The sequence below is a fragment of the Taurulus bubalis genome, assembly GCF_910589615.1.
Source record: "Taurulus bubalis genome assembly, chromosome: 2".
Lineage (NCBI taxonomy): Eukaryota > Metazoa > Chordata > Actinopteri > Perciformes > Cottidae > Taurulus > Taurulus bubalis.
The window spans coordinates 20,571,402-20,592,337 of NC_136590.1; the positions used below are offsets into that span (position 1 = coordinate 20,571,402).

General features: G+C 43.1%; 2 protein-coding genes across 2 annotated transcripts in view; one reads left to right on the forward strand and one right to left on the reverse strand.

Moving 5' to 3' along the window:
* The window catches only part of reep3b (receptor accessory protein 3b), a 36,843-nt gene extending 28,876 nt beyond the window's left edge, over window positions 1-7,967 (reverse strand). Inside the window, exon 1 of the mRNA XM_079214533.1 lies at window positions 7,685-7,967. Coding sequence (XP_079070659.1) covers window positions 7,685-7,716 — 32 coding nt within the window. The 5' untranslated portion in view covers window positions 7,717-7,967. The remainder of the gene's footprint in view (window positions 1-7,684) is intronic.
* Window positions 7,968-12,749: 4,782 nt separating this feature from the next.
* The window catches only part of jmjd1cb (jumonji domain containing 1Cb), a gene marked incomplete at its 5' end in the record, with an annotated part of 111,493 nt that continues 103,306 nt past the window's right edge, over window positions 12,750-20,936 (forward strand). Inside the window, one exon of the mRNA XM_079236979.1 lies at window positions 12,750-12,905. Coding sequence (XP_079093105.1) covers window positions 12,750-12,905 — 156 coding nt within the window. The remainder of the gene's footprint in view (window positions 12,906-20,936) is intronic.

Sequence of the window (20,936 nt, forward strand, 5' to 3'; positions counted from 1 at the left end):
GGGTTGATTGCCCGGTGCGGTTTGATTATAGGACACGTTCTGAGAAAGTAAAATAGCCTACATCAGCAATTAGTGCTGACGGCATCACACTAGTATAAGTATTGCATTAGCAACACGCAATAGGACAACGTGAATAACATGATATTATCTTTGTTTATGGACGGACTATCGGAGCCATTAGCATTGGACAGGATGTGAAAGTTCCTGTATATTGTGAGGGGCCGAGACACAACCGCTGGTCTCAAAAAGAAAACCAAAACTACAGGAAAATTTTGAATTGGAAGCCGACCAAAGAGTCGTGTTCTGCATTTCCTTTGCTTCCACTGCTTTTCCAAAACCTGTGAAAAAAGCGTAGGTACTCAAAGAACCGCGAGTTACAGCCTCATTTCCTCCAGACCCCTTTTTCTGTTTCGTGTTCCTCTGCCTCCTTTGTGTGGGCAGGACTCTCAGCTGAATGATGTAGTGCCTCCGCATGAGACCACTTTAACGTCCACTTTGACTCTGCCTCCTAGTATCTTAGGTACTTTCACTACCCGTACCTTGCAGTAACTGTACGTACAACATTTATTTATCCTTCTTAAAAGGTACGTTCAGTAAAACTCCATAAACCAAGCTCACAGAAAGAAAAAAGTAGAACGTGCACCAAAAATGTTCTTGAGGGAGTTTTGTGAAAAGCAGGGGCCCCTTCTTCAAACCATAACTACCATTTCCCTTCTCGTCCTCCTTATTCCCCCTCTTCCCATTACAACACCCCTCCTCCTCTGCATGCAGCTGAGAAAATAGCTTTTAGATAGACCTTGACTCTGGGCTCCAGGTCAATTTCCCTAGTTTCCTGACACTGTACACCACCAACAACCAGATGGAGTGAGGGGGGAGGACAGGACGATAAGAGAGAGAGGGAAAGAGTGAGAAAAGAGAAAGAGAACAAGGGCAACAAAAACCGGAGAAACACAGAGACAGATCTCCCTCCAAGATTTGAGCTTGCACCATCTGGTTTGAGCTTCAGGAATAAGAATTTGATTACATGACTGTCTGGTTACAGTCCAGGTCTGCACATATATACCCAGAGGATTCCTTCCTGGGGAAATAAACGGCATACACCAATAGGGGCCGTTCACACCGGACGCGACTTTTAAAAGTACAGCCGCCTCTAAAACGCCTATGCAAAACACGCCGGGCAAAACCGCTCGGTACGCCTGTGGCGCGGGCCTGCGTGCGCAACCGGGCGATACACAGTGGGTACATCCCAAGTCTCTAAATTGTATCCCCGTTTCCCTCACTTGCGTCCTTTCCTTGCGTCTTAATCCCTCCCACCAGGGATGCATGGAGAGATGCAAGGAAACCAAGCAGGGAGAGAAGACGCGAGGAAGAGACATGAGACGTCCTTTCCTCTGAAGCATTGTGTGAAGCGACATCGGTTTCTGATGACTGCGACCGACTGACAGCTGATCACAGCTGATCAGCTGTCAGTCGCTTTAATAGCTGACAGAGTTTTGTCCGGAAAGTTTTTAGCGAACATTCCAATACAAATGCACTTCAAATATTGATAAATATAGACAAAGTTATCATGAGTGTCAGAGTGGAGATGTTTTCTCTGTCGTCTGTTACCGTTTAATAAACTGCATTGAGTATTTATACACTGTGATGTGTCCTGCTTATATGCGCAGGATCCATTTCTACCGGCGGAATGCGTTTTATTTATTATTTACGTCGTTATGTTTTGAAATTCTGATTGTGACATCATTATAAAATAACCCACAATATAAATATAGTTTCTCTTCATTACGTGTTGTAAAAAGTGTTTCCTCTCTCCAGCTCTCTGATTTTAATTACATATATAATAAAAGTTATTGAGGGAAACAACAGATCAAATCTTTGAAGACAGTTGTTTGAGGTCCTTTTGTTGTTCAGACCTACAATGAACATATTTTAACCAGATGGTGAATAAGAAAACAGATATAATATATAACTTGAGTTTAATCTGTGATCGTCTTCACTCTGGTATGAAACTCCAGCCAACAGTCCGCTCAGCTGCAGCGTCCAATCACATAACAGATGAACAGGGAGGGGGCGTGTCCAGCGTTAAAACACTTCCTGGAAACTTGCTCTCGGGGCTCCTCGATCATGGCTCCTCCGATATCCCTCCTCACTCTTCGATCCTCAGAGCAGAACTCAGAGACTGCTCTCACAGCTTTATTCCCACATTAAAACACTGACTTTAACGTATCCTCATACTCAGTTGGGCATATTCCTGGAAGCAGAAGAACACTGAAATATAAAGAATTTAAAAAAGAAGAAAGGTTTATTACGACTTCAGTCTTGATGCTTGTACCATCCTGTTTGGGTAATGATGCTTATTGTTGCCGTTTATTGTGACGCCCTCTGAACCCGCCGTTGGGATTGAAATGGATTATTTCTTTAACAAAAAAAAATTTTTTTTTTTTTAAACCTTTATTTTACCAGGAAGTCCCATTGAGATTAAACATCTTTTTTTCGAGGGAGACCTGGCCAAGACAGGCAGCAGCATAAAAAAAACACATAGTTACAGACAGAAAACACAGACAAGTTAAAAGAAACTAAAAGCTAAGAGACAGTGACGTAACCGAGTTAATTTAAGAAACATTTACATTTTTGGGAACTTGCCTCCATTTCTTTCATTCTAGATTTAAAAGTAGTAAGTGGTATCAGTTCTTTGAGCTTTAAAACATTCTGCAACATATTCCATGATGAGGGGGCAGAGTACACAAAAGCCCCTTTTCTCATTTCCGTTCTGGCATTTGGGACAGTGAGCATAAAAAAAGTCCTGAGAACGCAAAGAATATTGTCCAACACTTCTCTGCATGATACAAACACGCAGGTAGTTTGGGAGCAGACCAAGGATTGCCTTATAAATAAAGGTGTACCAATGACAGAGCCTACGGGTGGCCAAAGCAGGACAACGACATCCACTTAAACACAGATAGTGGCAGAATCTCAGTCTTAGTATTATTGGATCTCAGTGCTGCATTCGACACGGTTGATCATGACATACTACTAGACAGACTGAAAGTCTGGGTAGGACTCTCTGGCGCAGCACTTAACTGGTTTGAATCCTACTTGAAGGACCGACAATACTTTGTGTCGGTAGCTAATTACACATCAGAGCTGACTAGGATGACATGTGGTGTTCCCCAGGGTTCAATACTGGGGCCTCTTCTGTTCAACATCTACATGCTTCCACTGGCTCAGATTATGAAAAACAACAAAGTGTGTTATCATAATTATGCAGATGACACACAACTCTACATAACTATATCACCAGGGGACTATAGTCCCATACAAGGGCTGGCTAAATGCATTGAAGAAATCAACTGGATGTGCCAGAATTTTCTTCAATTAAATCAAGATAAAACAGAAGTAATTGTTTTTGGTCCCAAGGACGAACGATTGAAAGTCAGCGCTCAGCTTCAATCACTAATGTTAAAAACCTCAAACCAAGCCAAAAATCTAGGTGTAGTTATGGATTCAGACCTCAACCTGAACAGCCATATCAAGACAATTACAAAATCAGCCTACTACCACCTGAAGAATATATCAAGAGTTAGAGGACTTATGTCTCAACAGGATCTGGAGAAACTTGTCCATGCATTTATCTTCAGTAGACTTGACTACTGGAACGGTGTGTTCACAGGCCTCTGTAAAAAGTCAATCAGAAAGCTGCAGCTCGAGTCCTCACTAAGACCAGGAAAGTGGATCACATCACTCCAGTTCTGAGGTCTTTGCACTGGCTTCCTGTCAAACAAAGAATTGACTTTAAAATCCTGCTGCTGGTTTATAAAGCACTGAATGGTTTAGGGCCTAAGTATGTTTGTGATCTGCTGCTACCTTATGAACCATCCCGGCCACTCAGGTCGTCTGGGACGGGTCTACTTTCTGTTCCAAGAGTCAGAACTAAACATGGAGAAGCAGCGTTCAGCTTTTCTGCTCCACATATCTGGAACAAGGTCCCTGAAAGCTGCAGGTCTGCTGAGACCCTCAGCTCCTTTAAGTCTACATTGAAGACTTTTCTGTTTGCTGCTGCCTTTAATTAACCAGATTCAATTACTGCATCTCACTACTGCATTTTATTTCTTAAACTGCACTGCAACTTTTATTCAACTTTTTTTTTTTAATGTTGCTTTTTCTACTTTTATTTTGCTTTTTAACTGTTTTAAAATCTGCATTATGTTTTGATGCTTTTAATGGTTTTATGTGAAGCACTTTGAATCGCCTTGTTGTTGAAATGTGCTATAAAAATAAACTTGCCTTGCCTTTACTGTAACAGTACGTTGTGTTTGACATATTACAACATTTCTGTAAGACCAGTACAGTTAAGATGTTTGGATGTGGTTAGAAATGTTCTGAACACATTCAGATCAGTTAGTATTTTGAAAACCGGATGTTGGGTCCCGTGACTCCTTCCGCCCGTTTGAATATTTTTCACGTCAGATTCTGCACTTGATGTGACCACAGAGATCCGAGTGTCTGCTGATGATCGCAGTGGTTTACTGCACTAGATGGAGTTTATCGCACACTTTGGGCTGCATTCACAAACAACCCGACTCAGAGAAGACCGGAGCCGGCGCGAAGGAGGCTGTTACCAACGGCCTAACGGCGGCGGCCAAGCCCGAGCCCCGGTGCAAGCAGTCTGAAGACCGGCCCGTTACCGGCCTAACAACGGCGGGCAACCAGTCGTCGGCTCGCGGTGCGGCCGGCCGTCACCGGCCTCACCCCGCCCCTCTTTTCTTTTTTCTCCGCAGAGTAAAATTTTTTAAATATGCTTAAATAAAGCAAGAAAACAATAACACAAACACACGATTATAAACGTATTTGTAATACGTCAAACACAAACATAAAACAAAAATATGTGTATAATCAACATACGTGTTTAATCAACATATACGTGTATAATCAACGTATGTGTAATACGTCAAACATAATTAGTCACAGCACAATCAATACACTGTTTAACGTTAACCATCACAGTGTGAAATAAAGTTTTACTGACAATCGTTATCTGCCAATATTCAGTAAAATATGTGATCAGGACATGATTTATGCTTTTCTTCCGTAGACTGTGATTGCACAGCTAACGGTTAACGGCCAACTTACTGAGGTACTGGCTAGTTACATTATGGTGCGTTCAGGTTCTGTTTGATGAAAGTATTGGGAGATGGTAAATTACAACGTTATCCTGATGTGTTCACACATGATCTCGTAAAACGTAGTGTTGGTGAGAAAATTTAATAAATACGGTAGTTTGAAGGAGATGTTTTCACATTGAACAATTGTTCACATTTGCATCACGTGTTTTCAGAGCCTTTCAAACGGCTGCATTTTTTTAAGATGAGCTATAACCAAATATTTGGCTACATGAGAATGTTATTCAACAGGGAGCTTGTGAAAATAGTTCCACGTTCCCCTGGGACATGAAAGCACACCATGCATCCTACTGGTCCTGAAAGGCTTGTTCTTCACTCTGTTGAAGAGGAAGGAGCGAGCAGGCCGCAGCAGGCCGGCCACACAGAGCATTCCAACTCGTGATGCCGGAATCAGTGCAGGTTTTAAGACGTCAGGAACATCCGCGGCACAAAAGGTATTTTTCAATCATTAATGGCTAGAGTATCATAAACACCTGCGCAGTTAGGAACAATGGATTCCAACAAACACACCTCTGAGCTGCAGGCTCCTGCATCAAAGGGGAGCTTGTGATGGTGTTCACCTCCTGTGTTGTTGTTTTTTTCATTTATCAACACATGAACACAGCTGTGCGATGAGATAATTATCGCCATAGAGGGCCACACCTGGGAATAATGTCAGCGGCTGTTTGACACCAATTGTTTTTGTCGATGCTAAAAGTGAGGCTGTGACAAAGAGAGGGGGGGGGGAGAGAGAGAGAGAGAGAGACAGAGAGACAGACAGACAGACAAATAGGGACTAGGAGAGACACAAATATTTCGGAACCATTTCTTGCAGGCTGCTGCCTTAAAATAGCTGTTCACAGAGCTGGAAACCAGTGTCTGACTTTCTTTAACTGTTGCATGACCAGGCAATTTCAGAATAATTTCTGCTTCCTCTTCAGAGAGAAACACATGAAAACACTTTATATGTTCAACCTCACTACAAACATTGCTTTTATTTTTGTAAAACTCCTGACATGGGCAAAGGACACCCATCAAAAAAACAAGCCTTATACACTCCAGAGAACCAAATCTATAGGCCAGCGCAACACCACATTAATTTGAGCTTGACTAGATGAAATGAAAGCAGACACTGCACTGCATACCATCTGAACTCCAGATAAACTCAAGTTCAGTAAGGGGTTAATGGGACCATCGGTATGGTACAATGTTTACTTTGCACATACATGTGGATCGTAACATAAGCCAGTTATTTAATGCAAACGATTTAACAAAAAAAGTTTTAAAAAAATATGGTGACTTATAGAATCTCAATTATTTTGGTCTTCTAAAACAGCAAAACTATGGAAAGGGAGTACCATTCCTGGTGCCGTTCATCTGATGTGGATGTAAATACTCTTAAATTAAAGCTGAATGTCAGATATTTTACCTCATGGTCACTGTCACACTTCAAACATACTGTTCTAGTGTAAAGAACCACAACAACAAAAACGTTTCACAAAATGCTGGACTGTATACTGGAAAGCAGCAACGGGCTGAATCCATTGGTAATGTGCTGTGGTACTTTCGGTTGTTCAGTTGCAGCACGTATATGGAAAAGTTATAACAAGCCCGAGCTCTCATAAAAGCTCACCTTGACCCACATATAACCTCTGACAACAGTCTGTCTGTTACAAAAGCATGTGTTCATTATCTCACAACAGAGGGCTGGTGTGTGGAAATTGCATTAGGGAAGAAGAGGCCTTTTCGTATTACTCCTCCACTCCCTTCTGTCTTTTCCACCACATTCTTATCCTCCATCAGACCAAGTTATGCAACTGCTGTTCCTGAATGTATACAGGGAGAGAGATAGCAACAGAAAATTGATTCAAACGTATGCTTTTTAGGTAAAACAAGACATTTGGACCCAAAAGTGAACACATGTCCAGAGTATTACATATGAATATCTGACTTTATTCCAGTGGCATGGCCACAGACGCTTATGAGTGAGCTATCCAGTTAAACTCGCCTCCCTTCCTGTGCGCTCGCTCCCGTTGTGGTTGCCAGGTTACACCGGGGCACGGCTTGCTAATAATATCTCGATATGACGGCTGTACCCGACACTCCTTCACAGAGGGACATGTCCCAGCGTGAAAGGTTCCACCTCACCGATAATTCATAAACAAAAGTTACGTATTGTTTCACGGCTGACTCACCAGTCAAGTGTGTGTGCACGGCCATGATTCATAAACAAGATGGTAGCATTAGCTTTAGCCTCAAGGCTAGCTACTTCCACCACTAAGTTATTCCTATGACAAGAGAAGCTGAGAGGTGTTTTGTAGCTGTTCGCTGACTCACGTTATCGCGTTTATTGTTGGCAAAGTCTCCGCACTTCGCAAACAAATTTAAAAGGACCGAGGTCACAACTTAGCCCAAGGACGACAACAAGTTAGCCGAGCAAGCTAACACAGTTCAAACCTATCCGCTGCCCGAATTTTCTTCATGGAGGTTAAAGGGACTTTACTCTCAAATGTGTTGGTACTTACACAACGCTTCTCGAAATCATCCAGGACACCATGTTGTCTGTCTTCGTTGTGTCGGGCTGTGTCGGTGGAAGAGTACAGCCCCGGTAATAACGTTAATGGCTAGGGAGGCTAGCCGTGCCGCTCTAACGTTGAACTTCCTCAGCCAAAACTCTGACGCCAGGACCAGCTACTTGGTTGTTTCGATGTAAGTTACGTCAACCAATCCACATGTCAGTAAATAAATGTCCGATCTTACTTCTCTACATAGCTAAGCGGTGGAATGCCGATCCAATATGACTCCTGTTGTTTCGTAGCCTTTCATCCCCTCCAGTCTCCTCCTCCTCTCTACTTTACTCCCCACCCGTTCCTGGCACCCAGAACACTGCTCAGATAGCCACTGACGTCAACCGGAAGTGAACGGCCTTCCGAACAAACTATTGGCCAGTTCCGTCTGTTTACAATAAACACAAACGTCCATTGGTTGGTTATGTTGGCCCATGTGACTTTTGCGTCTGACAGAAGCGGTGGAATTTCAAACCCAGTGACCTGTGCTCTGATTGGCTCGCCGTAGATTCGTGGCGAATTCTAACCAATGGGTGAGAAAAGCAATGAGGCGGTTTGGTGGATTTTCCAAGCGCTGTTGTTCGGGGCTTCATTTCCAATGGATGGTGACTTGGTTTTAGGTTAGTGGACTCAGCAAGGTTCTCCGGTCTTTAAAACACATACGCTTGCTGTGCACAGTATTAGAAACGTCTTTGTAGGTATTGCAAATTACATAACATGTTAATAGATCCCTGTCGAATCGACCAAATAAGGGTGACCGCCCGTAAGGGGCGCAGTGGGATTTAAATCAAGCGCTACCTTACCTGTTAGAACATATATTCTCTGTGAATGATTGGACATTAATTAATTGCTGATCCATAGGCGCGTGTTTGGAAGAAACACATTTGATGTGCATTGTGCAAAGTATGGTATATTAAAGCATACTCACCTATCACCTGCATGTATGCTGCATTTATCACACATTTGTTACACCTGCACTAAACCTGGAATTCACGTTCATTCTCTATACTCACCGTATTGTTGACATGACTAGACGCGTGCAGGACAGAACATGTGTACTAGTTCAAGACCGTGACATTAGTGAAAGCTGTGATGAAGCAGCAGCAAAATAAGAGAGGATGAATTACAAATACATTATTTCATCGACGTATATTCGTGTGTTTGCACTTGAGGTTATAAGCTTTGAAAGAGACTGGACACCTGACATACAAATTCAGTGGACCGCGCTTGTCTCGCTCATCTCGTAGACCACACCAGTCTTTAGGTCGTAATCATATTCATTACAGTTTTCCATGCACAACACTTGGCAGACACGATCCCCCATCTGTGAGCTTCCGCATGCCCTGTCTCTTTGTGTGCACGACACGTCTGTCTCTCTCTCTATGTGTGTGTGTGTGTGTGTGTGTGTGTGTGTGTGTGTGTGTGTGTGTGTGTGTGTGTGTGTGTGTGTATGTGTGTATGTTAGTGTGTGTGTGTGTGTGTGTGTGTGTGTGTGTGTGTGTGTGTGTGTGTGTGTGTGTGTGTGTGTGTGTGTGTGTGTGTGTGTGTGTGTGTGTGTGTTATGAACGTGTGCCTTTACAGGTTTGCATGATAGGCTTGTGAGCACATGCAGATGTGTTTTGTGTACATATGATGCATATGGGGTAGGGAGGGTCGCGTTAGCTACTTGTTATTCATGAAGGGGGCTGCTGCAGTGTGCAGCAGAGTGAGGGAGATTTCCAGCGGATCCTCCCTGGTCACACTGCCTGTCTTGAGCGGCATCATGGATCACGTCTGAACCGGAAAGAAACAGGTCGCGGCTCCACGGCTGACCTCGCAGCGTACAATGTCACACACACGCCGGCAGAATGCATTCACGGACATGTGCAGATAAATCAAACTGAGCAGAGATACACATCTGCCACTGGGGAGAGAGGGGGGGGGGAACCAAGTTACAGTAGCTATATGGCATTGTTGCTGCAGGGTATTCAATCACACAGTGCATCCGTTTTCAGTGATATAATATAAACAATGTGACAGTAACAACCTGTCCAACAATGGGCCTGTCGCATCCATCACTCTATCCACCTCCACTCACATAGTCCTGCAACTTTCAGATGAAGTGTATGTGTGGAGGGAATCAAAGTCAGGCAAGAATCTCCGTCTTGTCCCGTCTGCTTTTTTGGTGTAGCGATGATTTAAATGGTGGTTCCCACATCTTGAGCAAACTCTTCATCCACTCTGGAGTCTAAACAGGAGCGCCAAAGCCTTTCACGAGCACACCTTCATCGTGTGGATGTGTATGCATAACATTAAAACCATCATGTGTGGATTCTTTTTTTCTTTTCTTTTTTTTTCTTTTCTGATCGTATAACTTTTTGTTCATAAATGAGACAATGGCAATTTCATTGCCATTGTAATACCCACTTTTCCCACCCACAAAAAGCGCTGTGCAGGTGCTTTTTACACTCCTTTATTCGTTCGTTTATACATTCCTATTTGTTCTTCGCGTTTGTTTATAGTGCAAAATGGAAACAAACATTGCATTTCAAATATTAAGAGTTAAGCAATTACTTTTACTGCACTATTTGTTGCACTTTCAGAATAATTGTACAGATACGTTTACCACAATAACAACTACAAATGTACATACAAAGGTCTTTAATATTATGTTCAGCATGAAAACAAATCTATAAAATATATGACACAGCACTAGACCCAAACAAACCACAAGCAAAAGAGTAAGCAACAACAGGGGAAGTGACAACAACAATAGAGAAAGATTACAAGAAAAGTGACAGAATCAGCCTGCCAATCGACCTCATCTTTAATTGGGCCACATGGGACAAATACAAATCTGCTCTTGGAACACAACTTTAAGAGGACAGCATGTTTAGTGTTTGTTTTTTAACACTTTGAAGACAACCAGCTAGCTGTTCCCACCCTTGCTTCAGTCTTTATGCTAAGCTAGGCTAACCATGTTGGTACCCATTGACATCCAGTGTTGTACAATTCCTTCTAACAACATAAACATGTCTTCGTCTGTGGGCTTCCTCTTCTAATTAAAGGAACACGTCCACATTTTAATTGCCATTTTATCGACACGTGTTCAGTAAACACAACACAATATGTAAATAAGACAAAAAATACATATATTTTGGGTTCACTACTTCACAGTTGTCATGGCGCTGTTGGTTATATGTGTTCTGTGCTATACCATAATAACCCACCTCTGCTCCGCCTTTTTGCTTTGTATTGCTTCTTCTTCATCTCTCTCTTCTTTCTCTCGCGCGCATTAGCGTGACTGTGTCTCCAGCATCTTTCCCCCCTTTTGCAGTTTCTCCACTCATCATCTTCCCGCTCTTCTCCTCCTCCATCGGTCCATCTCTCTCTCTCCTCTCTTCTCTACCGCCCATGAGGTCGCTCCAGGGTGTTTGCATCCTACGTGCTTCACACACGAACCTCAACACTGTCCTTAAGATCCCTACACTCGAGCAAAAGCACGCAGGCGTGCACTCCTCCGTAGAGGCACGCGCGAGCACGCACAAACCTTTACTCTCTTGTACTCCTTCTGTTCCTCTGCTTTATTATTCTCCCCTCCACAAATCAAATATTGATAAATGTTCTCCTATAAAATATTTAAAAGTATTAAAAAAGAAATCTAAAATCAACCCCTGGTTTTAGACGGTGCAGCAGGGAAAGAGGGATCAATCGTGGAGTGAGCATCACCTATATATTATTTTATATTGATATATGTATGTAGATGTATACATATATGTACAGAATATATGTATATATATATGATATCCTATATATTTATATATATCATTTCAACGTTGCCATTATTTGAGTTGTTATATCAAATAATGTGTATACTAATGTAGATTAAGATTTATTTTTGCAAAATGTTGCAATGCTTCCTGTTAAAAAATAATATATGCTTCATGTGCAGATTTGCTATTTCCTGTTATGGATTACACATAGTAGTTTCTTTGCAATATTTCCTACAGAAAATGATGGAAAACAATGAATGCTTATACAGTGTGCGTTATTTATAACTAAGACATGCTACAACCGGTGTGGTCCTTTAAACACTATTTTATTGTCGTTCTGCTATTTCCACGCCCTTACTTCCTATAAGTTATTCATTCATTTTTTTAATACATGCAAGGGCTATTTGCACAAGGCGGTCTGATGAGGGCTGTTAACTCTCTTTTGCATTGGAGCCCTGCATGTGTACACAGGACACAAGTGCAGGGGATACTGTGGCACATGTTGTCGTTTTAAGTCAAACATAAAGCTGCAACTGGAATAAAAGAGGATAAAACCAAGTTAAATTATGATTAAACTAGTTGCAGGCACATTTACAGTCCATGGACCTATTTATTTATATGAATGACACTTACACTTCTGGTGCGACATCAACATGACTTCTTCCTTGCTTATTATTTATATAGCCTATACATGACTGCTGCTGTTTCTGTTTATAACACTGGAGTAGCAGCAATATACGGGATGCTATACATGGGATGTATATTAGTGTATAGTAGCACTGTAGTGAACAATAGGAGCAGTGTTATCATAATGGAATTATGAGCAGAAGTTGTCTACACTTGGTGTAAGCAGTAGTAGTCGTGGCAGTTCTTCAATTACGAGCAGTTGTAGGAATAATCTTGCAAAACATAGTACCGGTAGGATTCAACTGAGCGGAGGGACACAACCGCGCTTCGGCCAGTGAATGCCTTGGGATGCAGCGGAGAAACACTAGTGTGGATGGCAGTGGTGATGCGGTTCAGTGTTCCACCGTTTTTTCATGCGGAGAGAAAAGAGACTGACGCTTGAAGCGGGTGGAGACTGCTACACATTTAAATCCCCCGGCTCGGGTTTTAAGCGTTTCGCAACGAAATAACTTTTCCTCTTTTTTTCTTTTCTTTCTCCGGTTGGATTCTTTAGAACGGTTTTAATGTCGTAAGTGACAGGTCTATAAGGGCGTCGTTGTTGGGAAGTTTTTTCGAGGTTTTTTTTTTTTGACCAGCGAAGGGCCATGGCAGTCGAGGCTCGGCCGGAGCTGGTCGGGAAACGGTTCCTCTGTGTCAGCGGGGACGAGCCGCCTGAAATCGGCGACAGCGGCCGGTGGCCGTGGAGGTCCGGGGTCATACGAGCCGTGAACCACCTTGACAGCGACAACCCCGACCTGACGGTAAGGGAAACGCTGACTTTTTTCCTTCTCTGGTCTGCTACATGTAAAGCAAATGGGAAAAATCTCTGTGGTTGGTGGCTCGCCAGCGAGACAATGTTGGTGGCGGACATTATTTGGTGGCTTTCTCTGAGTTATGGTGGCTGCTTGGACCCCCTGTTATTCATCAGTGTTTCACCAGGGCATTTAGTCAAAGTGTGGCTAATTATTTGACCACTTGGCGTTAACGTGAGGCTGACTGCCAGTAGGGGGTTATGGAAAACAAACAGCTAGCGGCGTTCCAGGCGCTCCGCTTATTTACATAAAAAAACCGTCAGTTACGAAGCATTTGACTGCCGCCGATACCGACCTCCATGTTTCCACACGGAGTAACGCGCGAAGAGCGATACACCTCAGCGGCTCCGTGTGCGGAACACGACGCTGCGTTCAAGCCGCGAGGGATAACGTGAGTGTATACTGGTCGTTAAAAAAAACACTTTATCAACGAGACACGGTCTGGGAATATGAACCGATATCGTGTTGTCCTATGAGGGCGACTGCGTTTGATAACACAGACACAATGTATGTGTAGGAATTTGTGTCTCGAGCGGCTAAACGCTTTAATCTGCAGTGCACCGCGAATCAGCTGACGGTCGGAGGTACTGGTCGCTTTCTAGATCTGCCACCGCGCTACAGCCCTCACGCCCGGCTAATCCCCATTATCTCGTGGTTGTCGGGTCACAATCCCCATTATTTGAGCCAGGTCTGCGTGCATTTATTTTTCCCTCATTCTTCTTCTGAAGGACAACAAGCTCTCCAACTCGGACAGGAATGCTGGGACTTGCAAAAACATAAAAAAAAAAAAAACGCGCTTTGCTGCAGGCTGAACAATGGGCAGTTGGTCTGCGTGTTAAATATTGTCTACACATTTTTTTTTAAAGACGACTCCGTGGTGTCACTTGTGGAGCAGATGCATTTGCGGCTTCAGGTGTAATTACTGCTTTTCTTAATGCAGCCGAAATGTGGGCAATACCCCCTTCTTCTTCTTCTTCTTCTTCTTCTTCTTCTTCTTCTTCTTCTTCTTCTTCTTCTTCTTCTTCTTCTTCTTCTTTTAAACAAACACAGCTATTTTCCTAATGGGTTAACGTGCCAAAACCAGCAAACAATGAAATATTTGCCCTGACGAGCCCTTGGCTGGAAAACACACAGTACTGTCTTACTGTGCAGTGTGTCTGGTCCCTGTTTTTCTTTTGTTCACAGAATCTGCCTGTGCAGATTACTGGCCAAACCCCAGCACATCTCTGGTGTGATTTCTGTGTGCACATATCGGCTATTTCATGAAGACAGTAAGCCATCAGATAATATTATCATCTGATGGCCATAGGTCCCTGGTAGTTCATTCTTTGTGTGCACATATATATATATATATATATATATATATATATATATATATATATATATATATATATATATATATATATATATATATGTATATATATATTATTTCTTCAAGGGAAGCATTGCAACATTTTGCAAATCAGTCTGTTCTTAATCTGCATTAATACACACATTATTGGATGCAACAACTCAAGCAATTGCAACATTGAAATGAATGTCAACCGATGGCGAACGATAGAAAGAATACATCCATACATGTAAAAAATGTGTCGCATGCATTCAAGAATTTTCAAGAAGTTACAATACAAATATTAATATAAACATATGTGGCTTATATACATATTGTGTATTTGAAAGCGTACATGTCGGCCAGCACACATGTCACAATCTCGCATGTCATCGAGTGCTCGTGGTGCTTTCTATGAGATGCAGACAGTAGATGCATCCAGGTGTCACTGCCTCACAACCCTTTATTCCGTTATTCTGCACTCCGCTCACGCGCTCGCATCCTGTTGTCTTTCTATTCTTGCGACTGGACCATTAAGGTGACGCGATCCCCAGTAATCAATTGCGGTGAATTATTTTTCATGTGTTCATCGCACGCTCCCTCATGTGCCCTTACATACATGCATCCCAGTTTCCCCTAATTCCCTTGTAGAATTGTTTTGTGTGTGTGTGTGTGTGTGTGTGTGTGTGTGTGTGTGTGTGTGTGTGTGTGTGTGTGTGTGTGTGTGTGTGATGTGATTGAGGCAGTGAGTAGTGTTCTGCTTTAATGCCATACAATGGGGCACAGTCTCATTAGCGAGGGGCTTAACTAGCTGAGTGAATACAGTGGAGAGGGATTGGAGATTAGATTAGAAGAAGTGTGTCAAGCCAAGCTGCCAGGCCTTTGTCAAGTGTATGTGGTCAGACAGGTAGTAGTGCACGAGTACACCGGGCTCCCTCAGGTTTATTGGTCCATAGCTGTGTCTGAAAACGAGTGCAAATTCAAGCCAATGATTTCAATAAATGTGAATATGAATTGATGTAGAAATTAGCCTGAGATTAACAGTCATTAAGCACCGATATCTAAATCAACAGGAGTCCACGCACCACACTGGTCGCAGTTAATTTCTTGGTTACGCACAGTTCTCAAACAGCAAAATGTTAAATGTTGCGATGTAGTCTAATATGATTTGACAACGACAATCCTTTCCAGTTTTATAAATAAAGCTATGACAGCTGTACCTGGTAGACTGTTATCGCTATGTCAGGTCGTTGAAGGTATTTAATAGTGTATTTATGGTTTGGCTTCTGTGGATTAGACCCGTTTGGCTCGCTTAGAGACGATTACTGTTGCATTTTGGTTAATTTCTTTGGAGTCAATCCTGTGTATTGGACATATGATGGCAGTAATAGCAGTGCATGGTATGTTATACAGAGTCCCTGTTGTAAGCACTATTATTACACACCATCTGTTTATTACTTATTATTCTGTCAGTTCAGCAGCAAGCCTGAAATGCACACATAGTAAGTCCACATTGCACAATGAGTTGATGAACAATTAGGAAATATGATATAATATGTCAGATGTAATACAGGCTCAGTTCTTTATTTTTTTTATTTTTCTTTGTGTATCTTAATCCAGTTTTGCTTACTGCACAGTATATCTAAGCTAAATGTTGCTGGCGATATCTATAGAGGTCTCTTGCTCCCAATACATTTTGTGTCTCCTTGTTTGAGATGTTTCTACCTGACAAACCTGACAAACCTGACATACTCTGAAGGTACATGAAGAAAACATTTATTTTTTGGGCTCTCAGAAAGTACTCAAATGCAGTACGTCATTAATGGTCAAGTGTAGATTCCTCAGCAGTGACCCAGTATTGGCAGCGCGGGGACAGCCTCGAACTGAAAACAGAAAAAACGAGTTGAAACAGTAACAACAGAGAGCGCTGGATTTACAGAGAGCATGTGTGCAGCACCAACACACAGGGCGGAACACAGAGCACCTGAACAGCGACCCTTGGGGAGGGGGGGGGGGTTCTGGTTTCGTGACTTGAGGGGACACCGACACAAGCTGAAAGTAAAAAATAAAAAGCTCAGCAGCAGAATCCTACGCCTGCACATTGGGCATAAAACCTCCACACTCACCATCGATTCACGATGAATGGAAAGAGCAGGGCAGCCAGGTCATTGCCTATAGGAACCTTCGTTTTCTATCACCGTCGTGTGTGTGTGTGTGTGTGTGTGTGTGTGTGTGTGTGTGTGTGTGTGTGTGTGTGTGTGTGTGTGTGTGTGTGTGTGTGTGTGTGTGTGTGTGTGTGTGTGTGTGTGTGTGTGTGTACTGTAGTTGCCACTTTGTTTTCAGGGCCGTGAGCCCAACGTCCATCTCTGTGTGGCTCATCAGCAGAAAATGACCCGGGGTGGGGAAGAACCTTCCACATACAGAACCCGTGCGCTCAGCCAGCTCCGAAAACCCCCCCTCCCCTCCTAGAGTTCTGTGCGAGAGTGCTCTGGGTCATGAATAGCAGCATTGTTTGGAGCAAATAAAAACCAGAACCAGAGACCCAGAGAATGGGCGCGAGGCAGGAGAGAGGCTTTCCCCTTCTAATTGGCCAGTACCGACATGTACCAAAGTGTGGGTCAGGCTACGGACATTGCTTTGAGCTATTTTGAATTCTGGTCAGTGCATTGTGATTATTTCAGTGTGTACTTGTGATGTTACATGTTCTAAAGTAACCGAATGGGGAACTATTAGTTGGCAATGAATGGATTTAAGTCACATAGTATTCAACAGTCAATTATATAATATATAGTTTATTAACCCTAAAAAATGGGCCCTGAGTGCTACTTCATTATTATTGTAGTTTATCAAACATCCGTGTAACATGGTGATCGCTTCATTTTTCTCTCTCAGCCAGCAGACTCCTTCGCTACAGCGTGGCGGGACATATTGTGATACCTCCTATACCAGAGATCGCAACAACGATCGTGATTAAACTGCATTAAGCTCTTGAGGACACAATGGTTTATTCATTCTGTGCAGTCAACTTCGACTTAGACACATCGATGGGTCTAGACACATAAAGGATCGACCCGGTGCGTTTACAGGGATTTTTATTCTCACCGAGTAACCTTCAGGTATGTTCGAACATGTCGGTGTCCCTTCGCTCAAAGTGCAACGTGTCTTTGCCGTTGCTTGTTGCCGTTCAACAGCGGCAGTAAGGATGAATTTCAGTGAAAGGGGGGGGACAAAAATCAGTATGGTGTCACAACGAGTCGTTATTTATCAAGTTGATATTTGCACAGTAGACTGCAGCATTGCTGTGTGGCGTTCATGGCAGCACGGTAACGGGATACTCTGTGTGTTAGTGGTTTGTTTTCTGGTGCCTAAGGAAACAAAATGTAATCTGAAGCCAGGATGGACTGGCTGGGTTGTCGGCTGGCTGTACCCTTCCCCCATCTTGCTTAACACACACACACACACACACACACACACACACACACACACACACACACACACACACACACACACACACACACACACACACACACACACACACACACACACACTGCAAACTGCTACATACGGCAGCCATAAAGTCTCCTATAGGCTTGCAGGCTTCCCAGATAACCCTGGGAATACATTAGTCCGTACTACTGTGCAGCTTCTGTGGTTTCCTGCAGGACCGGGTCAGACCTGAATGGTGCACTGTGCATTACTTCTGTTCTCATCGCAAGGCTGCATTTTCAGAGGCATGCGGTGCTTCAAATACATCGAGTCTAGAAAACTGACCAGCGAGTACCCACGGAACTTAATGAGAACTGAAATATGGCACCAGAGGCTTGTAAAACACGCGACACTGACCACCAACCGGATCTCAGTCCTAGACAGATTGTGTTCTTTGTTGGTCTTGAAGGGTTTTAATAACTTAGTTTGTCACACTTGGACTTTCACATCTATGTAAAGAAATTGTTTGTGTACATTACAATGTATGAAATATGATAATTAATAAGGGATAGTATTATGAAGACTGTATAATGTATGCATATGAAGGTCACTGTTTTTATTAATGATTAATGTGTGAATGGATTTTAAAACAACGTTTGCATAGTGCATGTGGATGCCAGGCAATGTTCCCTCTAATTTTTTTCAGCACTGAGCAATTTTTTTTTTTTCTGAGCGCACATTTCAGCACTGAGCAATTCGCAACCACGCGACCTGCCGAAAATGACCACAAGCCTGCGTTAGCCAGAGGGGATACAAAGAGATGACAGCAAATGCATCAATATGTATACAAGGTTGATATTTATTCAATATCCTTTATAATGGCTGGACTTTGGGAACATTTTAATGATGGTGTTTTACCAGTCAGTTTAGTTGAACTTAAAGGATCTTTGTTGAACTTCAATAAGGGGAGGTTATGACTGGTTCACTGGTTATGACTGATAATGATGTGTGTATATATATATATATATATAAAAATAAAAGTATCAAAGGTGTTTAGTCATTTCTCAGCAGGTACAACATTTGTGGAACTTCATTGAAAGAAAAATGCTAATGCAGTGCTTAACAATAATTTTAGGCCTATTAAATTGACATGGTGTCATTTATCCTAAAGGTAGCCTATATAAACAATTTAATAACTTCATATTTCTATTTAAATATGTCTGAAAGTTTCATCCTACCTGTGTCAGTTTGGACTATTTCATCTAGCCACTCATGTTTGAACGTTAGGCAGACCTTTTCCTGGGGCGCCTGCTCTGCCTTTCTTTTCGCCATGGTAGCCTATAGCTGCTGGAGCAGGGTCCGCCAAGAGGAGCCTAAAGAGCGCCGGCCCGAGCTCATGTGGAGCTCTGGGCGAGCTTCACTCCTGGCGCCCGGAGGAGGACAGCGGGGGTGGGGGGTGCTAACGGAGGCAGAGCGCTAGCAGAGGTACAGAGAGCGCATGTCGAGAAACGGGACGCTGATTGGCCAAGAAGACTCGACACATCAAAGATCTTAAGATTGTGAAGATGGCTCACTACTATCTAAAACTGGCGCAAAAAAGATTTTTAACCCCTGAAAAAAAATTGTTTGCGCGGTCTGAAAAATCTATTGCGCGGCCACCTCGACTGGCCTGCGCGGCCGCGCACGCGCACAGTTTAGAGGGAACACTGATGCCAGGGTACAGTTTTATTAGAAGGAAGTACGTGTGGAAGAAAAAATCGATTCAGCATAGTATCGCGATAGTTTGCGTGGCGATATTGTATCGATACACGGAAGCCAAGTATCTTTTTTTTTTTTATGTAATCAATTATGGGAGGCATCGGAGAAAGAAATGAGAAATGCGCCGTCCGTGTGTAAATCAAACGTCTGGACTTCCTGTCACTCGTAGCGGCGCTGCTGCACAGCTGCTGCATGGCGCACAGGACAAAGTCCGCGACACGCCGCTGGTCAAAGACTTAACTCAAGCATGAATCAAACTAGCTGCTGGTGCTCTCGTAGCGCTGGAGGCGGCCGGTGTTACGGATTAACAGGCGGCCGTGTTAACTGGTGCCTTCCGGCCGAAAGTCGCCAGTTAACACGGCCGCCTGTTAATCCGTAACACCGTCATCCCGACGCAGTTCCTGGAGAAGTAATATTATGAACCCAGACACGACGGCGTTTGATGCTCCGACCTCCTTGGGATTTCCACAACAAGTATGAAGCAGAAATTAGGGCTGGGCGGTATGGCCAAAAATTCATATCACCGTATTTTGTAAGATTCTGGCGGTTTCACAGTATATCACAGTATTTTTTTTTTTTAAACAAGTAAACACATTGATTCCATTAACAGCACTAGTCAACTAGACAGCAGTACTGTCAGCGAGTCACCCATAGCCACAACAGCAGGCGGCAACATTTACTTTTTACAGTTTAATAATGGGAGCGCAGTGGAGCTACTTACCTGTCAGTGTAACTGGGTTCAGTCATGGTTTACACTTGTTATAAAATTACAGCGCTGAATTGCATGCTGGGTAGAGTTTGTGCAGAAAAAAAACCAGGAAGAGACAGACCGGAGATGAACAGACTGAAAACTTTATCTTCTTAGATACAATATATTGACAAAGTTTTCCTTTGGGGACAATTTGCGTTGAAAAAAAGGGAATAAAATCGCAATACTCAATATATCGCAGAATCGTGATAGTATCGAATCGGGACCCAAGTATCGTGATAAAATCGAATCGTGGGACCGTGGTGATTCCCGCGGTGATTCCCGTGGTGATTCCCACCCCTAGAAGGAAGTGTAGTTCTCTTGTTCGCCTGAGGTGGCGGAGCTGAACATTGACTTTTGAGATGATAGAATAAACCCTTTTCGAGAGAAGAAGAAGAAGAAGAATAGCTCTGCCCCTGAAGCTGTAGGCCAATGGCCGAGTAAAAAGGCACGAAAAGGTGTGAAAAAATAGAACTAACCAATGGAAGGGCCTTATGTAGCTATGTGAATGTCTGGGATAAACTAACACGCAAGACTGGAAGGGGCTTCTCTTGGAGCGACAGAGGCGGCAGGTAACTGGGGGACAGACTGTGAATCTGTGAGCAAGAGAGGGCCTCAAGCGAGAATGCATAAGCTGTTTTTGTGATCAACCTTTTATTAAATACTTTTTAATTATACCTCATCCGCATTCCGGACTATTACTTCCCATGATCACGAG